Below are 15,487 nucleotides of genomic sequence, written 5' to 3'. Positions count from 1 at the left end.
TATGCATAAAAGTTTTAAGGAAACACAGGAAACTTGATAATTACCTTTGAGACAGGGACTAGTGGAGGCAGGGGCAGTGAGAAAAGACTTTTACTTCTAGTGTCATACCCTTCTCTATTACAGAATTTTAATTTTCCAACTGTATTCATGATTGATGTCAATGAGTAATTATGGGACATTTCTAGTTTCTTCTTTGTTTTCTTTTTTTGTTTGTTTGTTTGTTTTTAATTATACTTTAAGTTCTAGGGTACATGTGCATAACGTGCAGGTTTGTTACATATGTATACTTGTGCCATGTTGGTGTGCTGCACCCATCAACTCATCAGCACCCATCAACTCGTCATTTACATCAGGTATAACTCCCAATGCAATCCCTCCCACCTCCCCCCTCCCCGTGATAGGCCCTGGTGTGTAATGTTCCCCTTCCCCAGTGCAAGCGATCTCATTGTTCAGTTTCCACCTATGAGTGAGAACATGCGGTGTTTGGTTTTCTGTTCTTGCGATAGTTTCCTCTCCAGCACCTGTTGTTTCCTGATTTTTTAATGATTGCCATTCTAACTGGTGTGAGATGGTATCTCTTTGTGGTTTTGATTTGCATTTCTCTGATGGCCAGTGATGATGAGCATTTTTTCATGTGTCTGTTGGCTGTATGAATGTCCTCTTTTGAGAAATGTCTGTTCATATCCTTTGCCCACTTCTTGATGGGGTTGTTTGTTTTTTTCTTGTAAATTTGTTTGAGTTCTTTGTAGGTTCTGGATATTAGCCCTTTGTCAGATGAGTAGATTGCAAAAATTTTATCCCATTCTGTAGGTTGCGTGTTCACTCTGATGGTAGTTTCTTTTGCTGTGCAGAAGCTCTTTAGTTTAATTAGATCCCATTTGTCAATTTTGGCTTTTGTTGCCATTGCTTTTGGTGTTTTAGACATGAAGTCCTTGTCCATGCCTATGTCCTGAATGGTATTACCTAGGTTTTCTTCCAGGGTTTTTATGGTATTAGGTCTAACATTTAAGTCTCTAATCCATCTTGAATTAATTTTCGTTAATTCAAAGGAGTAAGGAAAGGATCCAGTTTCAGCTTTCTACTTATGGCTAGCCAATTTTACCAGCACCATTTATTAAATAGGGAATCCTTTCCCCATTTCTTGTTTTTCTGACGTTTGTCAAAGATCAGGTGGCTGTAGATGTGTGGTCTTATTTCTGAGGACTCTGTTCTGTTCCATTGGTCTATATCTCTGTTTTGGTACCAGTACCATGCTGTTTTGGTTACTGTACCCTTGTAATATAGTTTGAAGTCAGGTAGCGTGATGCCTCCAGCTTTGTTCTTTTGACTTAGGATTGTCTTGGAGATGCGGGCTTTTTTTTGGTTCCATATGAACTTTAAAGCAGTTTTTTCCAATTCTGTGAAGAAACTCATTGGTAGTTTGATGGGGATGGCATTGAATCTATAATTACCTTGGGCAGTATGGCCATTTTCATGATATTGATTCTTCCTATCCATGAGCATGGTATGTTCTTCCATCTGTTTGTGTCCTCTTTTATTTCACTGAGCAGTGGTTTGTAGTTCTCCTTGAAGAGGTCCTTTACATCCCTTGTAAGTTGGATTTCTAGGTATTTTATTCTCTTTGAAGCAATTGTGAATGGAAGTTCATTCATGATTTGGCTCTCTGTTTGTCTGTTACTGGTGTATAAGAATGCTTGTGATTTTTGCACATTAATTTTGTATCCTGAGACTTTGCTGAAGTTTCTTATCAGCTTAAGGAGATTTTGGGCTGAGACTGAGAATTTTTCCAGTTTTTGCCCATTCAGGATGATATTGGCTGTGGATTTGTCATAAATAGCTCTTATGATTTTGAGATACGTTCCATCAATACCGAATTTATTGAGCGTTTTTAGCATGAAGGGCTGTTGAATTTTGTGAACGGCCTTTTCTGCATCTATTGAGATAATCATGTGGTTTTTGTCTTTGGTTCTGTTTATATGCTGGATGACGTTTATTGATTTGTGTATGTTGAACCAGCCTTGCATCCCAGGAATGAAGCCCACTTGATCATGGTGGATAAGCTTTTTCATGTGCTGCTGGATCCGGTTTGCCAGTATTTTATTGAGGAATTTTGCATCGATGTTCATCAGGGATATTGGTCTAAAATTCTCTTTTTTTTGTTGTGTCTCTGCCAGCCTTTGGTATCAGGATGATATTGGCCTCATAAAATGAGTTAGGGAGGATTCCCTCTTTTTCTATTGATTGGAATAGTTTCAGAAGGAATGGTACCAGCTCCTCCTTGTACCTTTGGTAGAATTCAGCTGTGAATCCCTCTGGTCCTGGACTTTTTTTGGTTGGTTGGCTATTAATTATTGCCGCAATTTCAGAGCCTGCTATTGGTCTATTCAGGGATTCAGCTTCTTCCTGGTTTAGTCTTGGGAGAGTGTAAGTGTCCAGAAAATTATCCATTTCTTCTAGATTTTCTAGTTTATTTGCATAGAGGTGTTTATAGTATTCTCTGATGGTAGTTTGTATTTCTGTGGGGTCGGTAGTGATATCCCCTTTATCATTTTTTATTGCATCTATTTGATTCTTCTCTCTTTTCTTCTTTATTAGTCTTGCTAGCGGTCTATCAATTTTCTTGATCTTTTCAAAAAACCAACTCCTGGATTCATTGATTTTTTGGAGAGTTTTTTGTGTCTCTATCTCCTTCAGTTCTGCTCTGATCTTAGTTATTTCTTGCCTTCTGCTAGCTTTTGAATATGTTTGCTCTTGCTTCTCTAGTTCTTTTAATTGTGACATTAGAGTGTCAATTTTAGATCTTTCCAGCTTTCTCTTGTGGGCATTTAGTGCTATAAATTTCCCTCTACACACTGCTTTAAATGTGTCCCAGAGAATCTGGTATGTTGTATCTTTGTTCTCATTGGTTTCAAAGAACATCTTTATTTCTGCCTTCATTTCGTTGTGTACCTAGTAGTCATTGAGGAGCGGGTTATTCAGTTTCCATGTAGTTAAGCAGTTTTGATTGAGTTTCTTAGTCCTGAGTTCTAGTTTGATTGCACTGTGGTCTGAGAGACAGTTTGTTATAATTTCTGTTCTTGTACATTTGCTTTACTTCCAATTATGTGGTCAATTTTGGAATAAGTGCGATGTAGTGCTGAGAAGAATGTATATTCTGTTGATTTGGGGTGGAGAGTTCTGTAGATGCCTATTAGGTCTGCTTGCTGCAGAGATGAGTTCAATTCCTGGATATCCTTGTTAACTTTCTGTCTCGCAGATCTGTCTAATGTTGACAGTGGGGTGTTGAAGTCTCCCATTATTATTGTATGGGAGTCTAAGTCTCTTTGTAAGTCTCTAAGGACTTGCTTTATGAATCTGGGTGCTCCTGTATTGGGTACATATATATTTAGGATAGTTAGCTCTTCCCGTTGAATTGATCCCTTTACTATTATGTAATGGCCTTCTTTGTCTCTTTTGATCTTTGATGGTTTAAAGTCTGTTTTATCAGAGACTAGTATTGCAACCCCTGCTTTCTTTTGTTCTCCATTTTCTTGGTAGATCTTCCTCCATCCCTTTATTTTGAGCCTATGTGTGTCTCTGCATGTGAGATGGGTCTCCTGAATACAGCAGACTGATGGGTCTTGACTCTTTATCCAGTTTGCCAGTCTGTGTCTTTTAACTGGAGCATTTAGTCCATTTACATTTAAGGTTAATATTGTTATGTGTGAACTTGATCCTGCCATTATGGTATTAACTGGTTATTTTGCTCATTAGTTGATGCAGTTTCTTCCTAGCCTTGATGATCTTTACATTTTGGCATGTTTTTGCAAGGGCTGGTACCGGTTGTTCCTTTCCATGTTTAGTGCTTCCTTCAGGGCCTCTTGTAAGGCAGGCCTGGTGGTGACAAAATCTCTAAGCATTTGCTTGTCTGTAAAGGATTTTATTTCTCCTTCACTTATGAAACTTAGTTTGGCTGGAAATGAAATTCTGGGTTTAAAATTCTTTTCTTTAAGAATGTTGAATATTGGCCCCCACTCTCTTCTGGCTTGGAGAGTTTCTGCCGAGAGATCTGCTGTTAGTCTGATGGGCTTCCCTTTGTGGGTAACCCGACCTTTCTCTCTGGCTGCCCTTAAGATTTTTTCCTTCATTTCAACTTTGTTGAATCTGGCAATTATGTGTCTTGGAGTTGCTCTTCTCGAGGAGTATCTTTGTGGCGTTCTCTGTATTTCCTGAATTTGAATGTTGGCCTGCCCTACTAGGTTGGGGAAGTTCTCCTGGATGATATCCTGAAGAGTGTTTTCCAACTTGGTTCCGTTTTCCCCCTCACTTTCAGGCACCCCAGTCAGATGTAGATTTGGTCTGTTTACATAATCCCATACTTGCAGGCTTTGTTCATTTCTTTTTCTTCTTTTTTCTTTAGATTTCTCTTCTCGCTTCATTTCATTCATTTGATCCTCAATCGCTGATACTCTTTCTTCCAGTTGATCGAGTCGGTTACTGAAGCTTGTGCATTTGTCATGTATTTCTCTTGTCATGGTTTTCATCTCTGCCCGTTCGTTTATGGCCTTCTCTGCATTAATTATTCTGGTTATCAATTCTTCCACTCTTTTTTCAAGATTTTTAGTTTCTTTGCGCTGGGTACGTAATTCCTCCTTTAGCTCTGCAAAGTTTGATGGACTGAAGCCTTCTTCTCTCATCTCGTCAAAGTCATTCTCCGTCCAGCTTTGATCCATTGCTGGTGATGAGCTGCGTTCCTTTGGAGGGGGAGATGAGCTCTTATTTTTTGAATTTCCAGCTTCTCTGCCCTGCTTTTTCCCCATCTTTGTGGTTTTATCTGCCTCTGGTCTTTGATGATGGTGACGTACTGATGGGGTTTTGGTGTGGGTGTCCTTCCTCTTTGTCAGTTTTCCTTCTAACAGTCAGGACCCTCAGCTGTAGGTCTGTTGGAGATTGCTTGAGGTTCACTCCAGACCCTGTTTGCCTGGGTGTCAGCAGCAGAGGCTGCAGAAGATAAAATACTGCTGAACAGCGAGTGTACCTGATTCTTGCTTTGGAAGCTTCCTCTCAGGGGTGTACTCCACCTTGTGAGGTGTGGGGTGTCGGTCTGCCCCTAGTGGAGGATGTCTCCCAGTTAGGCTACTCAGGGGTCAGGGACCCACTTGAGCAGGCCGTCTGTCCGTTCTCAGATCTCAACCTCCGTGTTGGGAGATCCACTGCTCTCTTCAAAGCTGTCAGACAGAGTCACTTCTGTCTGCAAAGGTTTCTGCTGCTTTTAGTTGTTGTTGTTGTTGTTGTTGTTGTTGTTTAGCTGTGCCCTGTCCCCAGAGGTGGAGTCTACAGAGACTGGCAGGCCTCCTTGAACTGCTGTGAGCTCCACCCAGTTCGATCTTCCCAGGGCTTTGTTTACCTACTTAAGCCTCAGCAATGGCGGGTGCCCCTCCCCCAGCCTCACTGCTGCCTTGCGGTTAGATCGCAGACTGCTGTGCTAGCAATGAGGAAGGCTCCATGGGCGTGGGACCCTCCCGATCAGGTGGGATATGATCTCCTGGTGTGCCCGTTTACTTAAAGCGCAGTATTGGGGGGGGAGTTACCCGATTTTCCAGGTGTTGTGTGTCTCAGTTCCCCTGGCTAGGAAAAGGGATTCCCTCCCCCCTTGCGCTTCCCAGGTGAGGCGATACCTCGCCCTGTTCAGCTCTCGCTGGTCGGGCTGCAACAGCTGACCAGCACCGATTGTCCGGCACTCCCCAGTGAGATGAACCCAGTACCTCAGTTGATAATGCAGAAATCACCTGTCTTCTGTGTGGCTTGCGCTGGGAGCTGGAGACTGGAGCTGTTCCTATTCGGCCATCTTGCTCCGCCCCCTCCTCTAGTTTCTTCTTTATACTTTTCTGTATTTTAAAAAATTCTAAGACTTGCTATAAAATTAAAATATATTTCTCTGTTTAATATCAATATTTGTAATTAAAATATGTAATAAGAAGGAAATCCAGAATTACTAACAAAGTAAAGTCTATGTATAGTTAAATATTAAACAACTTTTTAGTTTATGGTTTAATAGGGAAATATATAATATATGGTTATCTACACTATGTCAGTATGAATTTTGAGATATTTTAATTGAACTGAATTTTCAGATACTTTTTCACTACTGGTGAACTCGAGGCTATAATAATCAATACACTCCACCAACCCCCAAGACACTCTTTCTGTGACATCACCCAGTTTTTACTTTCAGCACAGCATTTATCGTTACCTGATATTTTCTTATTTACTTGATTGCTTCCTTCTTGCTGTCTCCCCCACTAAAATGTAAGCCTGAGAACTGCAGGGTCCTATTTATTGTTGTAGTCCTGGCACCTAGCTCAATGCTTAGCCCTTACCAGGAGCTCAGTAAATATTTGTTGATTAAGTGATTAAATGAATGAATGAAATAATAGCCAAATAATTTGAGCAGATTAGGGTATTTAGCATTAAATCATCATCATTATCATCAGAGCTACCATTTAGTAGTTGTTACTGTGTTCTAAGCACTGAACCCTTTACATAGTTTATACATTTAATCCTCTCTCACACCATCTTATGTAGATACCATCATAATCACCCTTTTTATGATTGACACATAATAATTGTACATATTTATGGGGTACAACATGATATTTCAATGCATGTACACACTGTGTAATGATCAAATCAGAGAAGTTAACATATCTATCATCTTAAGCATTTATTGTTTCTTGGTGATGAGAACATTTGAAACCTTTCTTCTAGCTGTTTTGAAATATACAATAGATTATTGTTAACTCTACTCAATAATCGCCATTTTGTAGGTGAGGGAACTGAGGCTTGCAAAGATCAAGTAGTGAGCAGTGGGCCTAGGATGTGACCAGGCAGGCTGGTTTCAGAGGTGCATTTTTAACTGCTGACTCCCTTTAAGCAATTTCTCATGACCATAGTAGTTTTAAGCATCATCTTCCTGGGAAGCTTTCTTCTCTTCTTCTTCTCTTGCCCTATTTCCAAGCCCAAATGCTGGAAATTATCTACCACAGCTTGTCAATAAGCTGTGCTAGTTATTCAAAATGGAAAGTTTTCTTGAACTGATAAACTTGTTTCCCTAAAAAAAAAAGTTTCTTTGCTCATTAAGAGTAAAGAAAAAAAGGAGGCTAATTCTGACTTTTTAATAAATTAAGAGTTTATGAAGAAAAGCAATATCCTGTGCTTTATTACTTTTTATCTCGTCTAAATATCCTAACTTTACACACAAATGATATTTATACACTGTCTAAGGTCCTACTCCAGTTCAGAGGAGAAAGAGATCTAATTTTAGTTTTTAATATTATTTGATTACCTTTCAAAAAGTGTCTTAAACTTTTTATTAATGAGGTAAGGCTAAGTTCTGGTTTTAATTATTTGCAAAAGTTGAAGACATTTTAATTGCCTAGGGCCCTTCCTGCTGTAGTCATTTGCCTATTTGCTTTCCTTTTCATTGTGCTTCCTGGGTTTACAGAATGACAGTCCTCCAACAGGTCTAAGAAAGTTTTCAATTAAAATACTTTGCATTAGGCATGCACTCTCAAATGAGTCACAGTTCCCCTACATTCTGCATGTGCCTGTTTGCCATGTGTGTGTTACCTGCCTGGCACTGAAGCCACTTCAGTTTGCCCTGCTCCCTTTTCCCTGCCCTCCCCGGTCCCCACAGCCCTATTTTTTTCCCTCTGAAAATGGATATTATGGTATTGTGTTCTGTGTTGGATTCCTCATAAACCCTTTTAGTCCTTATCACATGCACTTAATTATCATATTTGTGCAGTTTTGATACTTATGTATACAATCATTAATAAACCCAGTTTTTCAGATAGCAAAACAAACATTTTTAGTTAGATAGCTTTACAAAATTGCATAGAAAATAAGTGGAAGAATTGGAAAATATGGAAAGAATCTGCTTCAACGTCCTCCTGATCCACAGAGGGCATCATCATATGTAATTAAACACACACACACACACACACACACACACACACACAGAGGCATTGGGGTGCTTGGCTTCTGAGCTCCTGCTCGGAGCATGGACAGATCTCTAAACATTGGAGCCTCAGTTTCTTCTTCTGTAGACATGGAATCATAATACTGCACAGGTGACTGGAAATTGCAGAGAGATTGAGCATGTATCCTGATATCCATCATCCTTTAAGTCTCAAGTTGAACGATATTTCTCTGACCCCAAAGAATAGATACAAAGCTCCTGTTAAACACACTTAGAACCTTTCGGACTGTTCCTTCATAACTCTTATCACAGTTATAATCATATAGTTGTTTATAAATTACTTGCTTTAGCATCCATCTGCCCCGTGAGACTGTGAGCTCTTTGAAGGAGGTGACTGTGTCCACCTTACTCCCTGCCTTACATAGTACTAGGGCAATACATGCCCAATTAAGTGCCTGGTCACTGCTCAAAGTATGGCTAAAGCAAGGAATAAATGACTGAGAACAGACTTGGTAAACTGTTAAATACTATCCATGATGGAAGGTGTTAATAGCATATTTACTAGGTATTAATAACATATTACTCCCTACTGGGCACTGCATTTAACATGTTACATGCATTGATTCATGTGCTGTAACAAAAATGCCATGACTTCAGTACTATGATTATCCCAATCTTACGGATGAAGAGGTGAGGCTTAGAAAGGTAAGTACCTTGTCTAAAATAATACTGCTGTACAAGATCAGCCTTTTTTGTATTTGTTATGTTCTTAATAACAATTCACATATACTACTACAATGAAAAGTAATCCAATTCAAAGTCTGGACTTTTGGTACCAGCTTTAATTCTGATTTGATTGTTAGGTAATAGATGTAAGTCTTGAGCATGACCCCTCAGTGATTAGAGATGAAAATTCAGCAGGTTTTTCTGGTTAAGCTTTGAAAATCGTGCAAATTTAAATGACTATAATAATTAGAACATTGTATCTTGAGACAAAAATGAATGTTTATTTTTCTAAAAGACAATTAGAGAGTAGACCCTCAGGTTTTACAATCTAACTACAAAGGCATGTACCCCTCAGTAAAATAGGAAAATAATTAGTGGTAACATCTCTGACCTACACTAAGTTCATTTTCCACAAACTCAAGGAAATGAAACGCCTAGAGCATGACTTTAATCTAATCTTGATTTTTAACCTTATATTATGCATATTGATATCAGCTCTTAAAAGAGTTCCTTTTAGAATTCAAAAGCATGCGTTTGTAGTTTTCTTTTATTAAGATTTTTCTCATTATGGAAACTTTGTCTCTTCTACTTTTTATTTTAGAAACCAAAGTTCTAAATTACTTTTCTTAGTAGGTGTTAATTAGGACCTGATTATGGTAGATGCGTAGCACAATACATGTTTATAGAGATAATTGTGACAATTAATATGATTATACACAGATTTATTAAAGTGAAGCAGGATTTAAGAATTGGTGTGTTCATTATAATAACAAGTTTAACAACATCTATTAAAGAGATGCTAAATAGTGGAATATTGGTATACTTTGTTTTGTGAAAAATAAAGTGTACCAAATGTGCAAAATTTTTAAAAATAAACGTTAATTTAAATATACTGTGGTAGATTCCTCTTTAAAGAAATTCTATGGTAGATAGGATTATGAAATATAGAATGTCTGTTTTCTCTGATTTGGGAATGATAGCATATCAGGTGTGGGTGTATCTTTAATAGACACTGGGTGTCCACTAGTAAGCAAGAGATTCCTCTAAGAAATTTGAAGTATTTAGTTTTAATTTTGTTAATAACTATGAACTGGTTAATATGTTCATTTGGTCAAATTTTAGTTGGAACTGTGTCAGTATGATTTCTAAAATACTCCCTCCCCACAAAAGTTACTTTTAATTTTTAATTTTCCATAATTTGGTGAGATTTATCCATTGTCTACAATAGGCTAAGCTGGGTTCAGCTGATGGAGGTACATACTGTGCCAAATTAATGGTCTTTCTACAAAAGAACTTACATTGGTTGAGGGGAAACTTGCTTATAGCTAAAGAATATGAAAAAACATCAGGAAATTGTTCTTGTAAAATATTTGAACAGAAAAATGGCCCTTAGCTGAACATTGAACTCCCAGGATTGGAAGAGGGAAGAAAGGCCGTTTGCTGGTACAGAACTCCCTCCCAGGCCCCCACCATGTCCCATAGAGCCCTTCATTACTCTCCACAGCCATTTTTCTCTGAGAAAATCAACGTTTGAGAACAAAATGAATAGTCTAGAATTTGTTCTACTCAGTCACAAAAGGCACAAATATTGACTGTAATATATTTTTCCAATTGGTCTGGAATGTGAGTGTCATTTCTTCCTATTGTCAATCGTGAGAGACTGTTTTGTTGACTCCAATTAAATATAAATGGCTGGTTAAAAAAAATACATATGCACACATAGCCAAGTCTATTTGGTCACTAGGAAATTTCATGTGTAATCCAAATAGCATCTGATTGCAGTGCCATAGCACTGCTACTGTTGAGAGCGTCATCATTTATAAGAACATCAATGTTTTGTTCATTGTTATCCCTTCTGTCTCATCCCTCACATCCTGGAGTTGCCCAGACCTGCCCAGACTTCCTTTTTGATGCACACATAAAACCCCCAGGTAGATTTCTCTTAAAATGAACTTCAAACCATAGTTAGACATATTTGAATCATTTAATCCAACTTCCCTTCTGACTCATTTCATTTAATGAATCATTCATTTTGCTCAGCAAGGAACTATTATGTGCCTATTCTGTGTCAAGCACTGGGCTAGGTGCTGGCAGTTCAGGGTGACAAAAGCAGGCCACTGAGTTTATATCTACTGAAGCACACATTAATTAGAGAATCCCATGGACATGTGTAAAAGTTCAATTCTGACAAGTTCTATGAGGGAAAATTTATGAAAGAACTTATATTGGAGGAACTTACCCTAATCAGAAAGGTCTGCAAAGACTTGTCTGAGGAAATGATATGTGAGCTGAGGTATAAAGGTCAAGAGGGAAAGGAAAAGCCTTCTCGCCATGAACAGCATACACAAACACTCTGGTAGGCAGGAAGAACTGAGAAGGCCCGTCTACCAAGAGAGCAAAAAATGAGAGGTGTAAGATAGACATGTCAGAACATGCAGGGTTTTGCGGGCAATGTTAAGAGCCTTCGTCTTACTCCTGAGAGCAGCAGGGAAGCCATTGAAGAACTTTAAGTGAAGGAAAGGAAATGACTCAATTAGATTTCTGTTTGTATAAAACCTCTCTGGCTGCATTTTGGAAGAGGGATGGCATGGGGCACCAGAGTGGACACAGTAAGTCACGTGAGAGGCTTTGTCATCATCCAGGAGGAGGAGGATGGTTTGCTTGGATGTCAGTGCTGGTGGAGGAGCTGGAAGGAAGCGGACATGGATTGGATATGGAGAGATCAGGGGAAGGTGTCAAGCATGACACCTAGGTTCTGACTTTTCAAACCGGATGGATTGTGGTACCATTCATTAGACCATGTTTCCAGTTTGAAGTGCCTTTCAGCCACTGAAGAGGAACTGGTAAAGAGGCTGCTGGATATAAGGAGTGGAGCTCAGAAGAGAGGATGAGGCTGAGAGATATAAATTAGGGAGTCACCTGATGTCTGAATCTGCCTTACAGCATCCAGAATAGCTATCCAGACTTCCTTTAAGTCTCAAGTTGAACGATATTTCTCTGACCCCAAAGACTAGATACAAAGCTCCTGTTAAACACACTTAGAACCTTTCAGACAGTTCCTTCATAACTCTTATCACAGCTATAATCATATAGTTGTTTATAAATTACTTGCTTTAACATCCATCTGCCCCGTTAGACTGCCTGCCTGACAGCGTCCAGAATAGCTATCCAGACTTCTGCTTCAACACTTACCTGACAACATCTAGAACAGCTATCCAGACTTCTGCTTCAATACCTGCCTAAATGCATCCAGAATAGCTCTCCAGACTTCTACTTGTGCACCTGCCTGACAGCAGCCAGCATAACTATCCAGACTTCTACTTGAATGCCTGCTTGAAAACATCCAGAACAGCTATCCAGACTTCTGCTTGAACATCTGCCTGACAGCATCCAGAATAGCTATCCAGACTTCTGCTTGAGCACCTACCTGACAGCATCCAGAGTAGCTATCCAGACTTCTTCTTGAGCACCTGCCTGACAGCATCCCGTACAGCTATCCAGACTTCTGCTTGTACACCTGCCTGACAGCATCTAGCATAGCTATCCAGACTTCCGTTTGAGTACCCACTTTACGCCGTCCAGCATAACTATCCAGACTTCTGCTCAAGCACCTGCCTTACAGCATCCAGAATAGCTATCCAGAATTCTGCTCAAATGCCTTCAAAATGACAGAAAATTTATCACCTCAACAACCAGACGTGTTTAGAGAAAGATGACCCTTGTGTTGGACTAAAAGCTTCCTGAAGTAAATTCTTCTCATTAGTTCTGATTCTGCCCTTTAGACAAATGGAATTTCTCTCCTACCTAATAGGGCTTCCAGAATTTCAAGAAAAATAACGTGGTTTATACTTCCTCACCACTTCAACATCTACCTCATGTCTCCTGTTCAGCAAAAATTGTTTCAGTTCACTTCAGCGATCTAGCCCCTGCCTATATCTTCAGATTTATCTATTACAAACACAAAAACAGACCCAAAACAGACCCATACATATACACACTACTTCCACTCAGACCTAAATATCTAGATCTTGCTGAGTATAGTGTATTTTCACAAACCCATGTGTCTTTTTTTAACACTGATGCATAGAAGTGGTTTTTAATCCCCCCACATGTAAAATTATAGCTCTACAGCAGAGGCTAATGAGACCAACTAGCTAGCTAGAGGAATTTTTGCAGGGAGTAGGTCAGACAGGACGTGGCCAGTAGCTTATATATGTCCGGGACCGGTGGGCAAATGTGGACTTACTTGGGACCATCATTGTAATATTCAAGTTGGTCCTGTCTTACAGGTGGGTCACAGCAGAAAGCTTTCTAGGTAATGGACAGAGTTTTGAGTTAAAGGCCATCACCCTCACCTGCCCTGTTAGTCAGAGGAGGCTAATTGCAGTCACAAAGAACCCCTCAGTTGTAGTCCAATCAGGAGTTCCTTGGGAAGCCTTTTATGTGGTCATTCAGGGACCTGCATCTAGTGGCTTCCCTGGAGCCCTTAAAGTCCTCTACAAGATCTTCTGCATCTTGTCAGGAGGCGAGGGAACAGAGAGCATGGGGGATTCCACTGGGAGTTTTGGGGGCCAGGAAATGGCTGAAACTTCTCACAGTTCATTAGCCAGAATTCAGTCCCATGGGGCCGGGTGCAGTGGCTCACACCTGTAATCCCAACACTTTGGGAAGCCGAGGCAGGTGGATAACTTGAGGTCAAGAGTTCGAGACCAGCCTGGCCAACAGGGTGAAACCCCATCCTACTAAAAATACAAAAATTAGCTGGGCATGGCGGTGTGTGCCTGTAGTCCCAGCTACTCGGGAGGCTGAGGCATGAGAATCGCTTGAACCCAGGAGGTGGCGGTTGCAGTGAGCCACGAACATGCCACTGCACTCCAGCCTGTGTGACAGAGCAAGACTCTGTCTCAAAAAAAAAAAAATTGGTATTCAGTCATGCGGCCTGTATAACTGCAGGGAATGCTCAGAAATGTAATTTAGCTGTGTGTGCAGAAAGGAAAGCAGCAGGATTTGGTGAGCACACCTGCCCTATCCTAAAGGTGACATTGTTTTGCTCTCTTTCTCCCTAAAACCTTCAGGGATTCCTTGTTGCCTACCAAATTTAGAATAGGCTCTTCACGTTTTAAGGCTCTTTTCAGTATGACCCTAGCCTCTCCTTCCAGCGAAACCAGCCACTTCCTGACCCCCAGATACACCCTGCCCTTCCCTTCTTCCATGCCTTTACTCCGGTACTTTCTTCTGCCTAGGGCATCCTACATCTCTTATTCTTGAAATTGTATCCATCATTCTGGGTCCATGAAGAGGTCACGTATTCTTCATTCCCACTGGTCTGCCTTACGTTGGTGACCTGTTTACTGGTCTTGTCCCCCTCTCCAGGCTCCATTTTGTGTCACGGACAGCCTCTAGGAAATGCCTGAGAGAGTACTCAGTTAAATATTTGTTAGGTTGAGTTGAATAATTTTATTTAAATTATTTCCTTAAAGAGAAAATAAGATGTATTTTTAAGTAGCTTTTCCCTTTTTTTTTTAAAGAAAAACTTTTTGGCAGTGGTTCTAAAATGATGGTGAGTATAAAAATTACTTGGGGGAACTTATTAAAAGTACTGTGATACCGCCAAGATTCTAATTCTATACATCTTGTATCTCTGATGTTGGGCCCTAGTATCTGTGCTTTTAATAAGTGCTGAGGGGGGAGGGGAGAGGGGAGATTTGGATCCTATGGCACCTGGACTGGATTTTCAGAAAGATTGCAGTGTGATGTTTGTCATTACGCCCATTAATGGACTGTTATTACCTTCTTTTAACAAAACAGATCAGTTCATTAACAGAGGAACAGGTAGCACACGGAACAGTAAAAATCAAGATGTTTGTCATATCGCCTTTGGATCCAAAGTTCTTGGGCCACCTCCACTCTCTGGCAGAAGGAGTAACATGAGGATATCCAGTGAGGTAGGAGCAAGGTTTGGAGAGCTTATCTAAGCGTGAGTGACCTGGTAAGGGAAGAGTGTTTTTCCCTTGTAGAGGGAGGGAGGGAGAGACAGACAGACAGACAGACTTACATGCCAAAAGCAGAAGGCTTGAATAAATTTGGAACAGAAATTCTGGATTTTAAAAGACTTCAAAGTGTTTCCTTTTTGTCGTGTCAACATAATTAACATTTTCGAGTATTCTTTTCATTAAATATGTTCCCAAAATTTAAAGGCAAATATAAGTGAGCACATTTCGCTGTCTCTTTCAGAGGAGTTGGATCATAACCAGACACCTTACGATGAACAGATTCTCAAATGTTAGGTTTTTTATTTTTAATTTCCTCCGAATTTCTGACATACGCAGTGATTTTTAATTCGACTTCTACCTACTGAAGATGGAGTGTAGCAAATAGGCAAATTTTAATTTATGTGTCTAGGAGACTTGCATGTCTTCTATTTTATCTCATTATTTTCCTCCTTCCATTTCTAATTTCCTATAATAATTTCCCTTTCCCTCACATCTTAACCTCTTTTCCTCTAGTTTTTTTCTCACTCTTCGTTGGTCCAAATATTATGTTTTCTATATAGCTTCTACAGAAAACAAATGTAGTTGCTGTATTTTAAAATTAGCAGATTAATTCCTTATCTTTACAGACAGTGAGATCCGTTGGGTCCAAAAATAACCGATCATGCCAGCCGTCCACTGTAGAGAAGCGTGTTAATGGTACAGAAATGTCAGCCTTGCTGATACCTGAGTCTGAGGAGCAAGGAAATAAAGAAAATATTCACCACATAAAGCAGACTGTACCTATTCATGGTAAGAAAGAATCATGCAT

At 39.8% G+C, this 15,487-nt stretch overlaps 1 protein-coding gene across 5 annotated transcripts in view; it reads left to right on the top strand.

Moving 5' to 3' along the window:
- Window positions 1–15,487, top strand: part of CFAP20DC (CFAP20 domain containing) — a 304,088-nt gene that overhangs the window by 181,612 nt on the left and 106,989 nt on the right. For all 5 annotated transcript variants that reach the window (XM_074032604.1, XM_065540859.2, XM_065540858.2 and 2 more), the window contains 2 exons: window positions 14,495–14,631; window positions 15,306–15,468. In XM_074032604.1, the coding sequence (XP_073888705.1) occupies window positions 14,495–14,631; window positions 15,306–15,468 (300 nt within the window). The remainder of the gene's footprint in view (window positions 1–14,494; window positions 14,632–15,305; window positions 15,469–15,487) is intronic.

The sequence above is a fragment of the Macaca fascicularis genome, chromosome 2 (genome assembly GCF_037993035.2).
Source record: "Macaca fascicularis isolate 582-1 chromosome 2, T2T-MFA8v1.1".
NCBI lineage: Eukaryota > Metazoa > Chordata > Mammalia > Primates > Cercopithecidae > Macaca > Macaca fascicularis.
Note: the sequence above shows the minus strand (reverse complement) of the source record. Positions and strands in the feature narration are given on the sequence as shown.